This window comes from Hemiscyllium ocellatum, chromosome 26 (assembly GCF_020745735.1).
Source record: "Hemiscyllium ocellatum isolate sHemOce1 chromosome 26, sHemOce1.pat.X.cur, whole genome shotgun sequence".
NCBI classification, from domain to species: domain Eukaryota; kingdom Metazoa; phylum Chordata; class Chondrichthyes; order Orectolobiformes; family Hemiscylliidae; genus Hemiscyllium; species Hemiscyllium ocellatum.
This window is the reverse complement of record NC_083426.1, coordinates 43,277,605-43,301,711: the sequence shown is the minus strand read 5'-3', so window position 1 is coordinate 43,301,711 and position 24,107 is coordinate 43,277,605. Positions and strand designations below refer to the sequence as shown.

Genomic DNA, 24,107 nt, shown 5'->3' with positions numbered 1-24,107 from the left:
CTCTGGGCTTATCAAATTCCGCTCGTCCTGCAAATTGTATCAGAATGAGTACAACACATGGTAATTTCTTTCCCCATAGGATAGAATCAAAAAAACTGCTCAGTTAGTATAATTGTCTCTCCATTGTCCATGCAACTAAATGGATGAAAATCCAACTCCAGAATATGACTTAAATAACTGCAAATCTACACTGCAAATTCTGTGACCATCAACTTACAATTGCATGAAATGCATTTTGCAATAACTGTGCTCAAAGCGTCTAAACTTCTCTGTTAGGATTCAGAACATTCTCTATTCCTCATGTGCAATGTCGATAACAGACACACTTGCTCTTTACAAACATTCTTTAGCAACGTGAAGTCAAAAACCTAGTCCCTAGTATACCAATGTGAAACTTCTGGCTACTTTCTACATGAAATAACACTCTAGACTCAAAGTTTGTGAGAAGATTTGTAGCTCGGGTGCTCGTTGTTGTGGTTCTGTTCACCGAGCTGGGAATATGTGATGCAGACATTTCGTCCCCTGTCTAGGTGACATCCTCAGTGCTTGGGAGCCTACTGTGAAGCGCTTCTGTGATGTGTCAACCGGACAACCGGAAGCGGCAGATACAAATCACTATAAATGCCGAAGGAAACACCACAGAAACGCTTCATTGGAGGCTCCCAAGCACTGAGGATGTCACCTAGACAGGGGACGAAATGTCTGCATCACATATTCCCAGCTCAGCGAACAGAACCACAACAACTCTAGACTCAGATTTTCAATTCTACACCAAACTAGAAAGCAATTAAAGGAAACTTTTACACTTTTATGTTAAACTGGGCTTAAAAAGACATCTTCATACCTGATTGTGCATGGTGTTGAGTTGGTTATTGAAGGCCATTGTCAAGTTTGTGCTTGTGCTCGGTGCAACATGTGCAATAAATGGGCTTTTATTCTGGTTTATTGTTTCATAGTTGTTGGCTCGACGCTTGCAAATCTCCATATTCTGAAAGCAGGATTTCACACTACAAGGAATGTCAATATATTCATTTTTTAAATGGGATTAAAAACATAAGCTGTGCACTTAATTCCAACACATTCCTGTACACAGCCATGCATCTGCAGTAAACACATTTTGCAAAAGTATGGATAAAAAGTACAACGATAGTGCCTAACCTGCAGAAGAAACATTAGGTTTACATACAATTACTCTTTTTTATCTTGAAAGAGCGGAGCTTTATGGGTTCTGGGGAAGCCATGCACAGACACACAATAAATTGCCAAATTACAGTTAAGTACTGCCTGCACTGTACCATTCTATCATTAAGTATCATTATTTGGATTCTTTTGTCAGATGAAAAAAAACTAGTATGGGGTATATCTGATCTGTCATTGCATGAAGTAGGAGGTAGATTTTCCAGACAATGAAGTACACTTGGACTGCAAGCTGCATGCCTGGTTTAATTGACTTATTTTGAATTGTTGAATTGTTTGGAGAAACATGTGCTTGCATAATATTTACATGGCATAAAAGTAGCTTTAAATAAGACCTTAACTAGGAACAATAACATTGCATTTATAGAATACCTTTAACATTGTAAAACATCTCAACCTCCAAGGTGCAATATCAAAAAGTCTGACTTTGAGCAAATGCAAGTGGTATTAAGGTAGATGACTAAAAGTTTAGTCAAAATGTATATTTGAAGAATTACCTTTAAAATAAAAGGTAGGTTTACAGATAAGTTTGACAGAAAGGAATGTGAAGTGGTTAACTTGATATAAAAGCAGTTGGCCTTAGCAGACAAAGACAATACCGACAATTGCTGGGCATTTAAAATTGGATGTTTGAGTATGTCCAGAACTGGAGGAACACACATCTCTGGGGGTTGTACATGGCTATGGCTATAGAGATAGCGAGGACCAAGACAAGAGATTATTTGAAAATGAGGAAGATAATTTTAAAATTGAGCCATGAGTCATCAGGAATCAATGTACTTCAGCAAGCATAGGGGTTGATGGATGAAGCTCAGTGCAAGTTAGAACAAGAAAGCAAAGTTTTGAAAGCCATCAAGTTTATGTAGGTTGAAAGGTGAGAGCGCCAGTAAGAGGTACAAATGGAACACAAATCTAGAAGGAACAAAACAAGGAAAAAGTTTCCTGCAACAGATGAGCTGAGACAGGAGTACAGTCAGGCAACTTTCTACAGGTGAAACATTATAATTTCCAAACTCAAGATACAACGTCTTTCATTTCACAAATAATATTTATGTATTTTAAAGAGCTTACTGATTGCTATGAGGGAAGTCAAGTAGATGTGTCATGGTAACAAATGGATGGTTTAAGGTTTTTAACGGATTAACCCTCTTGTCAGCATCTATTGTCAACATTTTTTTCAACAAATCAATATACTCCCTCCGGTCTGCCTTCTCTGCCAACATGTCTGTTCCCTCCAAATCATTTGGCATGTTCACCTAAAAGCAGAAAACATTACACATTATCATTGTCTCTCTTTACTGATTGACAATGTGATAATAGGTTTGTCATTAACTGAATTAAGACAGTCATCTTGAAAAAATAAGTTAGTATTAAGAAGTTACAGAGGCTATGACTATCTCAAGATTGTACTTAATCTTTGGTCTAACTTAAGCGTCAAGTGCACAGTTTACAGGTTGAGGTCAGATTTTCTGAGGATAAAAATATGGCAGGGGTTTGGCTAGTTCCTTTCACTGCACTAACATGTTTCAGGTCATATCAATGAATACCAAATGTCAAAATGTTTAAGAGATGAATAAGTGTATTTGGCAAATTTCAATGGCCCTTGAGACTTTGGAGTATTTCTCTTGTTCAAGTCCCTTATGTAGTAATGCACAGAATATTTTTTTTAATTCCTGGGAATTGGTAAAAGAATCTTTATCAACATACGTATAATGTTCAATAATAATCCTCTATCACTAAATACACTTGTGGATTAAGTACTCAGCATTGCATAGGAGCGGATCTTGTTGTACACTAAACACTTAGTAACATGCAAAGACTTTAAAACCATCAATCAGTAAAGGCATGAACTGTCAAAGAACATAACTGAAGTAATATTAATTTCTTACTTGTCCTTATTCCAGATATATTATTTTAAAAAAAAGGACAAGCTTCCCAATGATTAAATTTGTAAATATGTTGCATCCCATATTTAAAGACCAGACGATGCTGGCCTATAGCGAATTTTAATTGCAATATAGTTAGGGTAATATAATTGGTCTTAACACTACTGGGCAATGATACAAGGTGTAAAGTGAAAAGGAAAAAAAAGACCAGAAAGTTACAAGCCAATCTTTTTTCTTCTAATCTCTCTTTAGATACTGTAAAGTTGTCCATTCAGGAGAACTAGAAGACCAGATCAGACTCCTTGTAAAGAAATTTTTCCAATATAATTTGCTTGATTTGTGCATATAACACAGACGTGTGCTGGGGGCTAATTATGGAACAATGTACCAGCATTAGTCACTGCTATCAGGAGGGCAGCCGAATGAGTAGTACAAAAAGATGGTGGTCCGGTAGTTTCTAAAACTGCAATAAGAATCAGAATTTTAAAACTGAAAGTAGAATGGCAAACAACGATGTTATTATACTGCTCAACGAAATTGATTTCACTAGAGTTGGACAAAATGTTAAGCTCACTAATAGCACTCCAAGCAGTAACATTTGAAATACATTGGATTTAGTCTCATTCTTTCATTTAAAAGCTCCATAATTTAGTAGAATCTATTGTAACACTGTCACCAGAACAAACAAGAAAGCTTAATTCAGGCAATCAAAATAAATAAGGAAGAAAACGAAGAGAGATTGGAGTTTGTAATCTCCATTAGTTGAACTATGTATGCACTTTCTTACTTTACATTCTTAATGGTACACAACTTCAGACATATCTATGAATATCCAACTTCCAGTACTGCTGAACGCGCTGTGGGTTGATTGGTACATGGGAAGTACTTGGGACAAACAGGAAATTTCAGAATTTCAAGGCTAGTTTGACAATACAATTGATTGGAGAATGATAGTTTACAGGCTCTAAGCAGAACAGGAATTTTGCAATAAGAGAGGCTCATCATAGCTAACTATTGATAAGGCAAGGTACTGCAGCAAGATTCCTACCTAATCAGTGTACCAGTAATACTGAAAACTGACTGGTGCCCACCAGAGTTATGTTAAGTAGTCTGACTGTGGGGTTTCTGACTTGGGGGTCTCTACAGTGGATAGGTGCAAGTTTTGTCCTGTTGGTCTTCACTGAATTCCCTCAGATTTTCTGCATCTACATATGTTTAACATCACATCTATGAGGTTTTTCATTCAACGGGAAACCAAGAAATAAAATTCAGGAAGATGTGACTTTGATCCCTCAGCTTTGGAAAGCAACTGATTTTTAAGTTCATTGCATCGAGGAGAGAATGAGGTCACTCTAGCTGCCGAATGAAATGTGCCATTTTTAGTCCCACCTCCCAGAAAAAAATTCATATGGGGATGTCAGATACCCCACAATATTCCTTATGATAAAACAATTTTCTGCTTCTTAAACCAAGGGAACAACTTTTGCAACCACAGCTACTCTATTTAATTCAGTACAAATTGAACCTCATCATTATCTTAATGCAAAATCTACTAACCCAAGTGGGAGCTCTGTGGAGCTCTTTTACAAATAACAGTAAGTATCTTCATAGGTCAACAACTAAAACTACTCACAAAAGAATTAAGTCGCATAATATTCTGTTGAAATACAAACTTTCAAACTATAACGATAACAATGCAAATATATTATATGATAGAACAAACCAAACATAAACCAGAAAGAACTGTTTTGTCCACCAGCCCATGTTAAATTCCAGACAACTAACAAAAGCAATTTTTAAAAAGACTCTGATGGAACAGCATCATTTAATGGGTTGAAAGTGAAAGCCTAAGTGGATCTGATGAGCTTGGTGAAACTGTTCATTTCAAATTGAGGTCAAATATTTTAAGTTTTAAGGACCAGTGGCAAATATGGCTACTTCCGCTATCAACAAATCTGCTCAAAACTGAGAGAAGTGGGGAGAAATCTAAGAGAAAGAATACTAGAGTGAGAATTCCCAGCATTGCCTCAAATGTGCTTTACACACAGATAACAACAGAGCTATGCAGAAGCTAAACAAGTCAAACTCCATTTTTACCTGTGCCATATCATCCAAACAGTTGAAAATGTACTTCCTTGCTTCCTTCGATTTGATCCCAGTCTCTAACTCATGTTCCTCTGGTGTCTAATAGAGAAAAAAAAGATAAATTTTCCTAAACAAGAAGCACTGAAGGCATTTTCCTCAACCAAAACTTCAACTTGCTACTGGCCAGGTCATTTTACTGACTCCATAAATTGAATGGAAGGCACTGCAGCTCAATGAGTATGATTTGTTTTAAAATTTAAAAAAGGTTAATCTCATTAAAAATTCAAAGAATGGCCATGACAATTCTACAGAATTAAACATTAATCTGCTTTCTATCATTTTCTGGTAGCAAGTTTGGAGGATTCTTACTCTGTAAATTAATCATGTAGTGCACTTTGCTTTTGATAGATTTACAGAGGAATTCTAACAAGTGTTACATACATTTAAATATTTCCTTAATGTATTTTTATCTCAGCTTCAATTCTGAAGACTGTCATGGTCACATTGATGCTTGTTCATTCCCTCATTCATATTGACTGGTTATAACTCAGAATTAATAGCACCATTAGCGGACTTCTAACATTTAACACATTTAGTTAAAAGGTCTATTACTTATTCACAAAAAAAATTTATTCCGAGACAGATAAAACAAAAAAAAAGAGAGAATTACACTTAACCCAAATTCAGAATATATCATCTGCAATAATTAAAACATGATTTTGGCATTTACAATTGCTAGTAAACCAAGCTCTCTCTTACTTTGGTAGCAACACAAAAATAGCCTTAGATAGGCAAACAGGAGGTTTTATAAAACTTCTTGCACTATAGCTGGGAAATAGCACACAGTATCATCCAATGCCTGCAGCTGTTTAACACTGATTAAAAAGAGACTTCTTCCTTGTTATATTGAGATTACAACGATCAATAGTTGAATTTTGCAGGAAACAGCTACTTCACAATGCAATCTGGACAAGAATCTGAACACTAAGTTGTGTTTGGATTATCCTTACAGCTAATCAGAATTACTTCGAGGAGAACAAACTCTTATTAAGTGTCATATTTATGAGCAAAGGTATGTCAATCAGCTGACTAGTTCACAGCATTTACTAACAGCAGCGATACATCAGAAGTTTAAAAACTAAGAGCTCAGCAGATGTAACGCTCGGAATTCTCCAAACAGAACACCCAAGGTTAAACTTAAGTCGGACTTTCACATCCAAATTTCAAGAGAAGAATAGGAGTTACATCGAGTACCCAACCCTACTTGTTTAAACATGCATTATCTAGTTAGCTAGAAAGCTGTTCAGACTATAGAACATAGAACTGTACAGCACAGAACAGGCCCTTCAGCCCATGATGTTGTCCTGACCACTTATCCTCATGCATGCACCCTCAAATTTCTGTGACCATATGCATGTCCAGGAGTCTCTTAAATGTTTTCAATGACCTCGTCTCCACAACTGCTGCTGGCAACGCATTCCATGCTCTCACAACTCTGTTTAAAGAAACCGCCTCTGACATCCCCTCTATACTTTCCTCCAACCAACTTAAAACAATGACCCCTCATGTTAATCATTTCTGCCCTGGGAAATAGTCTCTGACTATCGACTCTATCTATGCCTCTCATTATCTTGTATACCTCAATTAGGTCCCCTTTTCTTCTCCTTTTCTCCAATGAAAAACGCCCTGTGCTTGACAAAACAATTTCAATTTATGAAATCATACGTTGTATTAACGAGTTGAAAAGACAAAAACCACATCAAACTTTATTACAGATAAGAAGGATTATGATAAAAACTGCTTTTTAAAAACTGGCTGCAAGTGCAGACAAGTGATACCCCTCAGGGGAGTACTGGGCTTTAAGCTTTTAAACTTGCACATCTACTTTCAAAAGCTAACTTAAAGACTTCTGTCAATCCCAGAAGCTTTTTTTTTAAATCAAAGATCTAAATAACCTTCAGCTTCCATAATGGATATCCTGCATCTGGATCTCTGTTAAAAAACCTTGTCGTCTTTGTTCCAGCGCTTAGCAAGTACTCAGCTGGTAAACCTTGTGTTTGAGAAATGTAGCGTATCTGAAAGAAAAAAAACAGAAAAGAACTGTAATTGCAACTTTCTACTAATTCTAAAGCTTGCGTAGATGACTTTATTAAATTCATGTGCAATGCAGAAATTCGCCCTTCCAAAACACACACCTCTCCCACCAAGTTACTGAAAAATTACAATTTAGTTTGCAGAGTTGCAATGCAATACAACACCATGCTATGCTCATACCAGCCACATATTAATCCATCCATATCAGTATTAGTCTGGTGGTCACACCTACCAATGTAAAGATAAGGCTTCAAAACGAGGACACCCTCATTCATGTATTGTGGCACTAACACTATACTGAATGGAACAGATTCAACAAATTCAGTAGCTCAAACTGGGGCATTCTTTAGCTGTTTTAGACTATCACCAATAACATAACTGTATACCTCTAATTTCATAATCTCAGAGGCATTTAGTTAGTAATTATCCATTCACCTATGCTCAATGGTTTCTGCCAGGGCTATTCAAGGACTGGTTACAATTTTGGTCCAAACATAAATACAATTGATAAATTCCACTTTTATGATAACACTGACTGCCCTTAAACAAATCTGCTTTGAGATATGGAAACAAGAAGTCCTTGTAAAACCAGGACTTCGCAGTGATCAAAGAGAAAACTTCAGTGTTTGAGATCATATGAAGCACAAAGGAAGACTGATATGGTTGGAGATCAATCATCTCAGAAGGACATCACTGGAAACATTTATCTAGACAGTTCCCTCAACATAGACATCTTCAGCTACTTCAATGATCTTTTCAACATCATGAAGGTTTAAAGTGGGACAATTATTGATGACTGCAGAGTGAGGAATCCCACTTTGAATTTTCTCAGATCGTGAAGCAGTCTTTGCCCACAAGGAGGAAGATTTGGGCAACATTCAGTCTTGAGCTGGCAATGGTAATTAACATTTATACCACTGAATGCCAGGCAATGATCATTTCCACCAAGAGGGAGTCAGATGAACCATGTTGACATTCAATCCTTTGAATCTCACTATTGGGCCCTCTTGTAACATTGAGGTAGAGTCCCCATCTCTGGACAGCAAGGTCTGGGTTCAAGTCCCACCTGCTCCAGAGGTGTACAATTGTCAATTAGAAAAATATGTTAACTTAAAAAATTAAAAATTTGAATCTCACTATCAAAAGCCCAAGGATCACCACCAACGAAACATGTAACTACACTTGTCATATTACAACTGCTGTCATGAGGTACTGTCAGATATTGAGTACAGAGATACCTCGATTATCCAAAAATCGGATTATCTGAAGGAGATCTCAACGTCTCAATAGAAACATTACGTCAAAGATGTGTTTCCAACAGTAATCGTGTCTTTTGTTTACAGTGATTAAACAGGCACCGTCTCCAAATGACTGACCTTCCACCCTCTCTCACCCCACTTTCCCTGGAGTTCTACAGAGGGGTGTAACCTAAACTCCCCCTTCACCACATAATCTCTCCAACAATGTCCTGTACAGGGACAAGGTGGAACCTGTCAAAAAGTTGCATGCGTGTCTGTGTGCTATTTGGAGACTTACCCACAAAGGAGCTGCACCAACAACAGTCTCGTTGATGGTGTACTATCTGGCTGCCCTGGAGTAGGGGAGGTGGACATGGCTGGGAGTGTTGAGGGGCTTTGGGCAGGCAGTGGCGGTGTTGGATAGGGGGCTTGTGGGGACGGTGTTGGATGGGGCCAGGCAGGGAGCGGTGTTGGCGGCGGAGGGTGGTGTTGGACTGGGTTGGGGGGGTGCGGATTGTGGTGGAAGGGGTTTGGTTGGGGTGAGGAGGAAGAGTTTTGGGGGTGGAGTCTCACATGCTGTGTACTGCTGCAGTCTCCTAAATGGGAAGCAGACTTTAACAACTCCAAGCCTCAGAGGAAAAGCATTGAATTGACTAACCGAATAATCGATTATCTGAACGAAATAGTGCCTGCCCATCTGAACCAGACAATCGAGGTTCCCCTGTATTTTCCAATAGCTAACTCTGCATGGCACAAGCCAAGAATGTGATGGAAGACTCTCCACTTACCTGGATGAGTACAGTTCTAACATTTGGTAGAAGATAATTTTAGGGTTGGAAGATGTTATAATCAATATCCTCCCTAATTCCGTAAGTACATTTACGCAGCAATTTGAGATGAAGACAGATACAAGTAACACTAATACAGAAAGTAGTCTTTATGATCAAAAAGTTTAGCTCAGGGCAAATTGAATGTCACAGTTACCAATGATAGAGTTTAACCTAAAATATGGATTGAGTGGGGAATATTGTCACTGGTGAAACAGCAACCTTTATTATAGAAGCTAAAGAATGTGGCGCGGTGGCTCAGTGGTTAGCATTGCTGCCTCACAGCACCAGGAACCCAGGTTCAATTCCAACCTCAGGCAACATCTGTGTGGAGTTTGCACATTCTCCCCATGTCTGTGTGGGTTTCCTCCAGGTGCTCCGGTTTCCTCTCAATCCAAAGATGCGCAGGTTAGGTAAATTGGCCATGCTGACTTGCTCATAGTGTTCAGGGATGTGTAGGTTAAGTGCGTTAGTGAGGGGTAAACATAGAGTAATAGCGCAGGGAAATTGGTTTGGGTGGGATACTCTTCAGAGGATCGGTGTGGATATGTTGAGCTGAAGGACCTGTTTCCACTCTGCAACATTCTATGATAAGTTTTCGCAATGTTAATTTGGGGAAAATTATGTCTCAGTCTATTTTCCATCACTAAACTGATACAAGGGATCCGTGACAGTGGTAATGAAGGGCATTTACCCAACAAAAACTTACTAACACTCAGCTTGGGTTCTGCCAGGTCCACGCATTCCCTGAACTCATTACAGCCTTAGGTCCAAGGGGGCAAAAAAGCTGAACTCAAGAGAAGTGCGGGTGGCTGCCCTTGACATCGAAGTAGCACTTGATCAAGAAGACCTGGCAAAACCAAAGTCAATGAGAATTTTGGGGGAATGTTCACTGGTTGGAGTCAGAACTAGCACAAAGGAACATGGCTATGTTTGTTTGAGGCAGTCCTGAGGCATTCAGCAGGAGATAGTCAAGACTGTGCCCTTGGCCCATCTTCAACTGCTTCGTCACTGACAATTTTCTCCATCAAAAAGTTAGAAGTGGTAATTTTTGCTAACAATGCTCAGCATCACTCAGGACTCTTCAAATACAGAAGCAGTTTATGTCTACAGAGGAAACTCAATTATCCGAACGAGATGGGCAGGCACTATTTTGCTTGGAAATTGTTTATTCGGATAATTGATTTCCTCTGCAACTCGGAGTTTTATGTGAAGTCTGCTCCTCGTTCAGGAGGAGACAAAAGCACACCGCGTGAGACCCTGCCTGCCCCCACCCGGCTCCCACTCACATCCCCCTCCCCACCCACCATATAAGAATTCTGTGGTGCTTAACTCACCTCCTGACTCCCTAAAACCCATCTGCCATCTATAAGGCACAAGCCATGAGTGTGATGGAAAATTCTCCACTTAATTGGACCTATGCAGCTCTAGAAGTAATCAAAACCTTGACACCATCCAGGACAAAGTTACTCAAAGTTAATTAGCACCTCAGCCACCATTTTCAACATTCATTCTCTCCAACACTGATTCACAGTTGCAGTAGTATGCAGCACCTATAAGATGTACTGCACCAAGCCTCCAAGGCTCCTTTGACAGCATCTTCCAAACTTGCAAACTCTACCACTTAAAAAGAGTTTGGGGTAACACACATATGAGACTTCACATTCCGAAAAAGTCCTCAATAAGCCATGCATCATCCTTTATATGAAGACACTATCACTATTATTTCATTATTGCTCAAAAATTCTGTAACAGCATTGAAGGGGTACTCACATTATGTGTATTGCAGTCATTCGAGGCAGCAGCTCACCACCACCTTCTCAAGGCCAATTATGGAAGGGCAATTATCAAGCCAGATAAACAGGAAAGCTTGACTAAGTAGGTGAGAAGAAAGCGGATGGGTCAAACTTTGTAGAAATTTTGAAAATTGTACTCAGGTGGTGGATTTTAATTGGGATTTCACTTGGCTGATTTGAGCTCGGAAGTGCAAGTTTGCATTGTATTTCTGTAAAGATTTGCACAAATTCTATCATTCCCTACCCTGGCAATTTGAAAGAGAAGAGGCATTTGACTTGAGAAGGGATCGGAGAAAGGAGTTTATAGAGACAGTTATTTATAGAGAAAAGAAGCTCATTATTATCTCTACTCTCAAAGGTGATCCTGCAGCTTGGTGTGATCCAGCCACACCTATTCATAGAGACAAAGAAAGACATGTATCAATTTCATTCAAGTTTGCACCCCTGGACTTGAGGCAACAAATAAAATGCTGAAATGACTGTTTTCCGCTATCTGAAGAGCTACAGTTAAAGGTGGGATTTGGTTGCACAAAATCAATGCCATCCATGGAAAATATTAATTAATTGTCTGTTCTAGTTGGAATGACAGGTGCAAGAAATGGAGTTAATGGGGTGATTGGGGGTGACGTAATATTGATGGAAGAGTCAGCATTTTGCCTTCCTTACTTAAATTTATCTCAATTAACTGAAAGCAATTTACAACTGATTAAATGCAAATATTGACTATCAACATTAACTGCAGCACCTTGTGCCAATAATAGCAGTCATTTGTTGCTTCATGCAGACACCAGTTTTCTGCTAATCAACTGGGACAAAAACAAGTCTGTTGCAATATTATCCACACCTATTTACTGATGCAAAACATCCCCAGAAATGACAGTGATAATAAACATGTATCTCACTTTCAGGCTCTCATTTCATGTGTAATTCATTTCACAGGCAGAGATATATATGTGATACAAATTGTATGTGTGTGAGAAGATACTAGACTACTGGAACAGAATTACGCTTTAGCACTTCATGTTGGTATTTTTAGTTTATAGAAAAACAACTTAGGATTCAAGTAATAAACTCAATCAGCCTTGAGGTCACTGTGACATCATTAAACTTCAGAGTGATATCTTCTAAATATTATGGATTGAGGTCACTGAAAAAAACTGCTTAAAAGAACAAAACTTTAGCCACTAGACCTCCAGCAGGTTTGCCAAAAGGGCAGTTACTATGAATGAGATGGTCTTCTCAGTTTTAAGCTCAAGTAGAGTTTTGTCAATTAAACATCAATATGGAAATAATGATTTTTAACTCAAGGAGGGTTAAAAACCAAAATAAAACCACTTCTTCTATCTCTGACAATGATCAAGTTAAGAGAGTAGAAGACCCTATTTTCAACACAACGTCTGTACCAAGTCAGATCTCAGGTGGAAAAGAAATAATAATGCTACAAATGGTCTGAATATTTGCTAATGAGAAAACTCAATGTCACTCAGCATTTATTTCTTGAGTTTGGAGGTACAATCCCATTTAAAATAACTGGCTTGTTATCAGAGCAAATAATTCAGCCCTTAATCTGACCACAACCAAAATAAATCTTCATTTTACAAATACACTGATTGACTCATTAAGTGAAAATGAGTACAGTGACTTTTCACATGAAAAGAACTCCCCACTTAGTTCTCTATGAAAGAAACTGATAGATAAATGAGGCTCATGGATTTCCTAATAAGGATTGATACTTTCTTAGGTAGTGTCTTGCGGTTTTTCCAAGCTAAAAATTAGTTCTCAGATGAATGAAGAGTCTAATGCACAACTAACAGTCTGCCACAGGTGGAGCAGAGTATGGGATACCTGGAGGGTACGCACCCCTTTCTCTTAAACACTCAACGTCTATTGGTTGTTGGCAATGAGACTGGAGTTTTACAGAACTTCCACAGATGCCTTTCTTCAGGTAGCCGGGTGTCGATGGGAATACTGTACATCAAGGGTATTTTTGAAGCAATTCCTCTGCTCTCCTGGGGCTCACTTGCCATGTTGAAGCTCTTGAATACAATGCTCATTTTATATGAGTCTCACGTCAGGCGTTGTGACGATGTTGACAAACTAGCGGAGTTGATCAAGCATGGTTAATGTTTTGATTCTGGGGATGTTGGCATGAGCAAGAATACTGATATTGGTACACCCATTCTACTAATGGATTTACAGGATCTTGCACAGGCAGCACTGTTAGCAATTCTCCAGGATTCTAAAGCGTCTGCTATGCATAGTCCAGATCTCAGACACACAAGTGATGCACATCACTACTGCTTTGTAGGTTATGAATTTGTTATTGGGCTTGAGGCCCTGGTCTTCAATCTCTTCCTCGAGTGACCAAAGGCTGCAGTGGCACACTGAACATGATGAGGAACCTTGCTGATGTCTGCCCTTGTCAATAGTAGGCTCCTAAGGTATGAAATGTAGTCCACATTGTCCACACAATATGATGTGATAGGGGCAGATTGGTGGGGAGCTCTGTCTTACACATATTTAGTGTAGGACAGATGTCCTCATATGCCTCGGTCAGTCACCGAGTTATAACAATAAGAACATTTAAGGATATGGAAAAATATTTTGATATGCAGGTTCAGTCTTGTTCAGTATATGTTCTTTGATTAGAAACTTGAAATGTCAAAGTAGAATTTTTGCTCTCCTGGAAGTAAATGCTCCCTAGCACAAACCTACACTGTTTCAGGGATGGGGTAAGTATGGCTGAATAATTACAGTTTTTTGCATACCACATCAAATGCTGAAATCGCAACTACTGTGGTAGTACCACAGTAAACCATCTATAAAATCAGAAGTACAGGTAACAGACAAGTGGTTGAAGTTTAAATAAGGAAATTGTAACTTTTACAGTTAAGCAGCCTTTCTTACTAGCTAGTGGAAATAGTTTCAAAATTTGTTACTGCCATGCATAAATATAAGGTACATTACATATATGCTCAAGGATATTGACATTATCCAGTGACATGCACATGAAAAAATACAGCAAGAGTTAGACACCAAAGCTGGCTAAAACACACAATAATTTCACTTGAAGGTGGTACACAAGACAAAGTAGCAGATAAAGGAAACATTAGCAGCAAATTTTTGGATATATTTAAAGAAAATGAAATGCACTGTAAAAAAAAATTCTGGACTTCAAGAGAAGGAAATAAAGAACAAAAAAGTAAAGTAATGTTGATACTGGAAATCCGAAATACAAACAAACATGGTGGAAAAATTCACGTTTCACAGCATCGACAAAGGAAAACCTGAGTTAAAGTGTTGAGTTGAAACCAACTCTTCAATAAAACAGATTTACAGAAGACTTCCAAGCATTTTGTTTTTATTTAAAAGAGCTAAAAGGCACTTGCAGCTAAACAACCAATAGAAGATAACTTTCTTGAATACAGAACATTATAGTTTTGATGTAAAAACTGTTAAGTTATAAACTTATCGCTCAAGAGACTGCAGAATTGTCCCCAACACATGACTGGACAGCAGAAAAATTGCTCAACCACAAAAAGGTGAATTCACAAAGCTGAAACCAGGCAGCGCATCAAATGATTTCCAACTCAGCCCCCAGGCAGAAGCTCAATGGGCGGCACAGTGGCAATGGGCGGCACGGTGGCACAGTGGTTAGCACTGCTGCCTCACAGCGCCTGAAGACCCGGGTTCAATTCCCGACTCAGGCGACTGACTGTGTGGAGTTTGCACATTCTCCCCGTGTCTGCGTGGGTTTCCTCCGGGTGCTCCGGTTTCCTCCCACAGTCCAAAAATGTGCGGGTCAGGTGAATTGGCCATGCTAAATTGCCCGTAGTGTTAGGTAAGGGGTAATGTAGGGGTATGGGTGGGTTTCGCTTCGGCGGGTCGGTGTGGACTTGTTGGGCCAAAGGGCCTGTTTCCACACTGTAAGTCTAATCTAGTCTAATCTAATTACCACTCTTTCCACTGAAGTCAAGTTCAAAATATAAAAACCCTTTGCCAACCTTCACACAGCTCTTGCAATTGATGCCAAAGTAGCATCCGTCCTGATAATTTTAAGTAACAGACCATCACTTCTTGCCTATCTCATTTGTAAGGAAAATTGGTCACCTGCAACTCCTGTCTGCGTTTGGAGGCAAATGCGATCGTCATTTATTTCTACTTTTTCTTCTGCTCTCCTTATCCATCTTACATGCATGACCATCACCCTTACTTGTTCCACACCACAATCCTACCACTGCTCATCCTCAAAATACCAGTCTTCCCCTTCTCATTCCTTGAACCTTCTTTTCTTCCTTGTTGCTTACACAGTTTCATGTAATGGTGATATGATCACTGAATCACCCATTATCACCCCAGGCGTTACCATTTACCAGAAACTCAAAAGAACTCGTCACGTAAACATAGTAGCTACAAAAACACATCAGAGACTAGGAGTACTGCACTGAGTGACTCACTTCCTGACTCCCCAAAACCTGGCGGAAGATGGTACTGCAGATGGTGGAGATTAGTGTGGTGCTAGAAAAGCACAGCAGGTCAGACAGCATCCGAGGAGCAGGAAAATTGACATTTCGGGCAAAAGCCCTTCATCAGGAACTAAAACCCTTCCCCAAAACCCTGACTACCATCTACAAGGCACAAGTCAGGAGTGTGACCATCCAGGACAAAGCAGCCCACCTGATTGGTACATCCACAAGCAACCACTCTCTCCACCAATGGTCAGTAGTAGGACTATGTTTTATCTATAAGATGCACTTCAGAAATTCACCAAAGATCCTTAGGCAGCGCCTTCCAAACCCACATCCACTTTAATCTAGCTAAGAGGATAAGGGGAGGAGAAACATTGAAACACCACTACTCACAAGTTCCCCTCCAAGCCACTCACCATCCTGACTTGGAAATATATCACTGTTCCTTCACTGTCACTGGCCAGCCAGTGACATCCACAAGCCACGAGTGAATAAATGAATAAAATAAAAAAGCTAACGTGTTAGCAGAAAGATATGCAAATTGAATACCACCAGCCTTGCACTTTGCCACAACAAGCCTCTCTCAAATCAGGAAAAATATTCAAACTCAAAATCTAAGTGTATTCTAAATCAGATCAGTTGCAATCATAGTCTAGATTAGAGTGGTGCTAGAAAAGCACAGCAGGTCAGGCAGCATCAGAGGAGCAGCAAAATCGACGTTTCGGGCAAAAGCCCTTCATCAGTTACAATCATAGTCTACTTATTAGGAAATAAAGTCATTTGGCACAAAATGAAGCATTTTCACCAATGGTGATATTTGAGCAATACTAATACACACCAAATATTAAAAATGCCATATTTTACAACTTTTGAGGCTTTTCATACCTGATCATACTCTGATGCACCTGGATACAATGGCCATCCCAGAAACATCTCTGCAATAACACATCCTAGTGACCACATATCAATGGCTTCACAGAATCGTAGTCCAAGAATAATTTCAGGAGCTCTGCAAAGAGGAAAACAGAAAAAGTCAAAAACCCTTCATACATGATTGATAGGCATTGTGTGAAAAACAAAAATCAGCATTCCAAATGTAATGCATTAGCTAGGAAGCATGACACCAAACATTTAAACCTCTTATTATAATTTCTACTGCCATTACACAAGGCACAGGTATGCAATGGCAGAAATCAAAGAGAACATCCTTTAAATTTTGGAATGTAATTTAAAAGCAAGGCAAGGTAATAAGTGTCAATAAAATTTTTTAAAAAGTTGAATTTTGGCTTTGGAATAAATGGGGCTAGCCAAATGGTACTGTGTTATGTCAGAACCTCTCAGACATTTCAATTGAAAAGCTGCTGCTTAACCAGGAACCACAAACATCTATCCATCTTTGTTCAAAATATTGAAAATTACAAAACTAAATTCATCTAATACATAGAACATTTTTGACAAAACATTCTTTGAGATTATATATAGGTTTAATATTACCCACCCAAGGACCACTTCAATTTCCTTTACAAAATAATTCAATGATTTCCTCCATCAGTATCTGCACCAAGCAATGCCTCATCTTGGATGATTTTAACTTTCATCTCAATTCATCACCTTTTCTCTCCAGAGTTTCCTACTCTCCAATCCTCCTAACACAATTCCTTCCAACTCCTCCCCCCCCCCCCCCCACACCACCCATATAAACCCACCAACCCATATTCACAACCACCTACTGCCATCTCATAAATGGCGATATTTGAGCATTACTAATACACACATATTAAAAGTGCCACATTTTACAACTTTTGAGGTTTTACATAGCTGATCATACTCTGATTCACTTGGATACAATGGCCATCCCAGAAACATCTTTGCAATACCACATCCTAACAAGAGCAACGGCCAACCTGGCCTGGACCATCAAAGAGGCAGCTCAACATTGTGGGGGGAGAGTTTGTTGGTAGGTGGTGGTGTTAGACAGGGTTTCGGGGGCGGGCGGTGGTTGTTGTTTGATGGAGCTTTAGGGGCAGATGGGGAGTGGGGGGCAGTGTTGGCCGGGGTTTTATGGTGGGCAGGGGCAATCGGGAGGGTGGTGTTTGACAGGGTTTTGGGGGTGGACGGGGGTGGGCAGAGAGCGGCAATGTTGGACAGGATTGGGGGCGGGCGGGAGGTGGAGCCTCGCACACAGTGTGCTGCAGTTTCCTGAACAGGGAGTAGACTTAGTAGAATGCTCCCAAGCCCCAGGGGAAAGTCACTGAATCGATTATCCGAATAATCAATTACCGGAACAAAATACTGCCCGCTCATCTCGCTAATGATATGACTGTAGTAGGTCTCAGCAGCATGAATGACGAGTTAGCATTCAGAGAGGTGGTGCAGTGGCTGACAGACTGGTGCAGAGCCAACAACCTATCTCTGAACGTGGACAAAACGAAAGAGATGGTTGTTGACTTCAGGAGGGCATGGCAACCACGCTCCGCTGGGTATAAGATGGCTCTTCCGGGGAGATCCTGAACAGCACCAAATTTTTTGGTATCCACCTGGTGGAGAATCTCACCTGGACCCTCAACATCAGCACCATAGCCAAAAAAGCCCAGCAGCATCTCTACTTTCTGCGCAAGCTGAGGAAAGCCCACCTCCCACTTCCCCCATCCTCACCACATTCCACAGAAGATTCATTGAGAGTACCCTGAGCTGCTGCATCACTGCTTGGTTCGGGACTTGCACCTTCTCTGATCCTAAGACCCTACAACAGATAGTAGGAACAGCTGAGAAGATCATCAGGGTTCCTCTTCCCTCCATTACAGACATTTACACTGCATACTGCATCCGAAAGGCTAAGAGCATCGTGGAAGACCCCACACACCTCTCAATCAAACCCTTCTCTCTCCAACCATGTGGCAGAAGATACCAGAGCATTCGGTCTCTCACAACCAGACTGTGCAACAGTTTCTTCCCCCAAGCCATCAGGTTCCTTACCACTATATGATTGGACTGTTTTCCATCTGGAATTCTTTGCATGAGTTCAAATTGCTGCCAGAAAAATATCTATTATTTGACATCCTTTTATTACACTGTAACTTTCGCGTGTTTTGCGCTTATGCACTTTATGCCGTATATGATTGTGTAGTTGGTACTGCCCACGTAGCACCCTCAGTCTTGGAGGAACGTTGTCGAGTTTTTACTTTACCAATTGTACATTGTGATATGAATAAAAAGCTACTCTACTCTATATGCTTGCTAGCTCATAGTTATTCAGCAAAAAGTCTGGATAGCTCACAAAACCCTAATGTCCCTCTTTTCATCTGTGAAATTTGTCATTCTAATGCAAAGGTAACTCCCTGTTTCTTTCCTATGCTACCCATCAATTTACTTATGCTGTCCAGTGTGAATGGGCAGGGTTGTCAGGCTCTGTTCAAATTAAGAAAGAGTCAAAATAGCCAAAATGTCAGGAAAAGACATTCAAATATATTCAACATAATAGACTTGTTATGAAATGAAGCCTATAAAAATTAAAATGGCAACATTGATGTAACATTGTTTAAGAGGTGGAACAGTAGAGAATTTTTGTTTTTCAGATTGAAAGGAAATGTACAATGTTTTCCCCAGAGATCAGTGTTGGGACATTGCCCTTTTTGGTACATTAATGACTTGTGCTTGGCCATTACAGAAGAACACTTTCAAGTGATATAAATGATTTCAGGCAATCCAAAAAGTTGAAAATATAACAAACAGCTCAGAGACATGCAGACATGACACCCAAGTCAGATAAAGTGTATTGAATGAAGTGTAGAGTGATGCATTCTGGTAGGAAGAATAAGACGACATAACACAAGTTAGAGACTCAAATGGTTGGTGGGAGAGGACAGCATAGTTTGATAGTATATATGTGTGAAACTGTTGACATATGCATCAGTAAACAAGGGATGTGCATTTAAGATAACATTACAAAACTTTAAAGGGGAAAATAGGGAAATGTTCTTAAAACAGACAGTTCTGTTCTGGAATATACACAGTTAAAAAAATGGTGGAAGCAAATTCTATTGCAATTTTCAAAAATGGATTAAGTAGAACTGGAAAATGAAACATTTACTTGGCTATGTATAAACAAAAGAACAATGAACTAAACAAATAGCTCACTCACTAAGTTAGCACAGAAATAGTGCTTTTTCTCTGATACTGCAAGATTCTATTATTCCAGGCAACAAAAATTTTTCATAGACCGTTAATTTAGATGTAGGCAACATGAAATTTCTCTTTACATTACTATCATTTCAAAATAGCCAAGAAACTTATTATTGGGGAAAGATTACTTACATACTGATTACTGATGTACGTGTTTAAGCTTTGTCTGGTGAACATACAAAATAATACTTTTCACTGTACCTCAGTGAATGTGACAATAATAAATCCAAGTAAAAAGTGAGGTCTGCAGATGCTGGAGATCAGAGCTGAAAATGTGTTGCTGGTTAAAGCACAGCAGGTCATCCAAGGAACAGGAAGGATGCTGCCTGACCTTTTTTTTTTAGAAATTAGATTACTTACAGTGTGGAAACAGGCCCTTCGGCCCAACAAGTCCACACCAACCCACCGAAGCGCAACCCACCCATACCCCTACATATACCCCCTTACCTAACACTACGGGCAATTTAGCATGGCCAATTCACCTGACCCGCACATCTTTGGACTGTGGGAGGAAACCGGAGCACCTGGAGGAAACCCACGCAGACACGGGGAGAACGTGCAAACTCCACACAGTCAGTCGCCTGAGGCGGGAATTGAACCCAGGTCCCTGGCGCTGTGAGGCAGCAGTGCTAGCCACTGTGCCACCGTGCCACCAATTGCTGTGCTTTAACCAGCAACACATTTTTAGCAATAATAAATCCAATCAAAGATTTATATGATCCACAGAAAAGTTACAGCAAAATGCTTTCTACTATATTAGCCTTGCACTAATTCAAGTTATACATTAAAATAAAAACTCAAGGGCCTATTTAAATGTACTTAATTCAGAATATACTATATTTTATAAATGCAGAAACCTTGGAAGAGTGTGGTGGCAGACCCAAAATTAAAACATCTCAACTATTATATTTTTCTTCAATTTCCTTTTCTTTATGCGCATTCTTACACAAACAAGAAACTTTTTGTGCCAGCATAGGGATACGTGTGTACAGTTTTCAAATCATGACTATTACTTGCATTATGCACACAACTAACATTATCTACCATCACACTAATATCACATTAAGCGATAAGTTCCCTGGAACCCAGCTAGTATCAGATCAAATAAAAATTAGCTTCCAAACTTGCAAAGGCAATGGTGAGGTGAAAGTTAGAATCGGCATTTCAGATGTACATAAATGAAGGACATCACTTACAAGAACAACCTTGCAAGAAGTTTCAGGGGCGTGCTTGCCTGAGAATCCTGTTCTCGCTAAAAAAAGGATGTGGTATCATTTGTAACATCGTTATAGGTTATTTTATCACTGTTCACATGTTAAAGCCTGGCCATTCAAATCTCTTGGCTGTCAAACGCAACTTTAATTTTCAATTTTTTTTAGAAAGAGCCAAAAAGCCAAATTCATATGGTGCTTGAAATAAATATTTTACAATAGAATTTTAAAGAAACAAAGATATATTATCATTCTACCCGTGTATCACAGATGAAAGAGGATAAGTTTATTCAAAATCATGTCATTTAGGAATACTATTCAATGAAAAGCTAGTATGGTAATGCATATTGGCCACTTATGTACTGAAATTACTAAACGACACAGTATTATGCTGTCCCAGTCAGTGATGGGCTGAGCAGAATTCAAACATGAAAAATTGGAAGGCATAAAAAGCAAATATTAGCACCTACTGATTCTAGGGCAATGTACCATACATCTTTATAACTGTAAGAACATGAAAGGATCAGTTCATTTTCCTAGCACAAAATTGTACACTAATTAATGAACACTTCAAAAGAAGTCTAGATCTTTCTAAGGTCATTTTGATGGTTTGAACATCATTCAAGTACAGTAAATGTGCATTTCAAATCTTTGGAAACTTGCAATTTACATTTCCCGGATGGGTAAACTTTCCATTTGAGAGTATTAACCGAAATGCAAAACATACATGCCCAAGCAGCTAATAATAGCACAAGAGTCCTGACACTAATCATTTGACACAAATCAATAACACGACAATTTGCTTTTTGCATTTTGTCTCAATCTTAGCTCACTGGTGACACCCTTCTCAGAACCGAAAGCTTTCAACCTTACTTTAGTACATAACTTAAGATGACACCTTAGTGTAGCACTGAGGAAATATGCACCAATGGAGGTGTCATCTTATCAGCAAGATATTAAGATCAGATTAGCATAAAGATCTTCCTGCACTCTTCAAACAGCAAGGAAAGGGGTCATAACCACATCCATGAGACTATTCAAAAAAAGAGTAAGAGATTTCTGCTGTCCTATACAGCATTTAATCCTGAATCAACACCTAAAGCAGATGCTGCACGTGGGATGCGTGCACGAAATTGTGGATAAAATTGGTTTTTGCCTCTTATGTTACAACAGTGGTACCAATTCAAAGATTTTCCTCTGGTTATAAGAGCTTTGGAACTTTAAGATTCTTAGAAAATATTTTTCTCTGGAGTACTTAGAAAGTAGGAAAAATTCCCAATGCTGTCCAGAGTATAATAAAACAAAGAAAGGACAAAGCCTAAAAGATGTTAGAAGCTTGATGAATATGATAGGTTCAAAATTGGATTGAAAAGGAAGTAGGGACGCAAAAAAAAGTGGGAATTATGTCTGTAAATAGCTGAAAGTATGGCTGCTAATGATGGAGCCAAAAAAGAGAAAAGAATAAGTTGACGATCACAGAATTATCGAAGGAGTGAACTCACAAGATCATTTAAACCAGGGTGGCTCAAAGCAGAGGTCAGGATCCCAACGGGAGACAGAGGCTAAAACTTTGAGACCACGAGTCCCTGAGACGGTAATTGGCTTAATCGAGTCCAACCAAATTATAACAGTTGCCCCCTATCCCACCCACCTGCTTAAGCCCTTCCTCCCCTGGTCTGACAAGGTCACACCAGTTTTTAAGCCTCAAAACAGAGTCAAAGGGCAAAAGTCTCAAAAGCACAGATTTAAAAGCATACGTAAGAAGTTTAACTTTGTGGCATGTGGGGCAGGGAGGGTGTGAGGGAGAAGACACTCAAGTTAGGTCAAGACTGAGCTCCCTTTAGTATGAGACAAAAACTGGATTGATTTTGGATGAATAAGATGAAAGTGAGAAACTAGCGGGAGACCTATAGAAGAAGAATGGGATTGACAAAGATATTATGAGGAAGCACTATTGAACAGATCACATTTTCAACTGACTTTGCCTAAATTGGAAGCACTACAGATATAATATGTGAATTCATAAATTTATTCAATGCAGTTTGTGGCAATGCTCCAGATAGACCATCCAGATAACAATAGGAGTCAATTATATTTACAGTAGTCGGTTCAATATATATAAAGCAAAGGTCCAAAGTACTGATACATTAATGCATAATGGTTCCTGAAGAAAATTTGGCCTTTGATGTAAACATCAGAGCAATCACAATAATAATTCGCTGAAACAATACTGCACTCAAAAAGTTAGTGTATTAAGTATTTCCATGTGATATGTTGTTACATAAATCCAAAACATCTTTATCACTACTGCATGGAGTTTCTTTTTCTGGTGATGCAGTAAAGAGCATTCCAATTTTAGTATTGATTTTTGATTATGGAAACAGGAAAATCTAGAATGCTAAAGGAGTACAATTCACTGCATTTAACAAAGACGACGATCACATGATAAGGCATAACTGAAGACATAACTACATACATTAAATATTTTAGGCACCTGGGCCATCTAAGGTTGTAAAACCTTTGAACATGTCAATTACAAAATGCATAGGAAAAGTAGCGCTGAGGTTGTCAATCACTCCTTTAAAAAAAACTGTAACCATAGTGTAGTTTCCCTCCTCAGCCTTCTCAATTCTGTAGTAGTTGCTCATGAATTCAACTGTTTTTAAATATATTTTTGAAAAGTACTTTGATCGCTAATTTACTGTGGCACAAAGAACCATTTATTTAGCAAAATAGAACTTGTGCATACTGAATGTTTTTGTTTTAAACTAACAATGCATAATAATTTAAAACAATCAAAACAGGTACTTAAGGTCAAGCAAAAGCAGCAATATCCTTTTAATGGCAAATATAATTGTGTATAGTAATAACTTCTCAATGCCTATATTTGAGCAAGTGAATCAAAACATTGAAGAAATTCTTCAGTAAGCACAATGTCATGGACAAAAAAAATTAAAGTTGCATTTCAGATTATTTTGTAAACAACATTGCGATTGGTTGACGTGAGTACAGGAGCAGGCAGTGAATGTTAATTGCCAGATTAGAATATCAAATATGACTGTTTCAGTTACTAGAATAATGTATAATAAGAAAATATAAGCAAGAGAAATCTCAGATTTCAT

At 38.9% G+C, this 24,107-nt stretch overlaps 1 protein-coding gene across 3 annotated transcripts in view; it reads right to left on the bottom strand.

Annotated features, from left to right (window-relative positions):
• The window catches only part of LOC132828438 (homeodomain-interacting protein kinase 1-like), a 101,208-nt gene that overhangs the window by 28,728 nt on the left and 48,373 nt on the right, over positions 1–24,107 (bottom strand). For all 3 annotated transcript variants that reach the window (XM_060845566.1, XM_060845568.1, XM_060845567.1), the window contains 5 exons: positions 16,478–16,601; positions 7,124–7,243; positions 5,181–5,267; positions 2,269–2,453; positions 845–1,007 (listed from right to left, as the gene is read on the bottom strand). In XM_060845566.1, the coding sequence (XP_060701549.1) occupies positions 845–1,007; positions 2,269–2,453; positions 5,181–5,267; positions 7,124–7,243; positions 16,478–16,601 (679 nt within the window). The remainder of the gene's footprint in view (positions 1–844; positions 1,008–2,268; positions 2,454–5,180; positions 5,268–7,123; positions 7,244–16,477; positions 16,602–24,107) is intronic.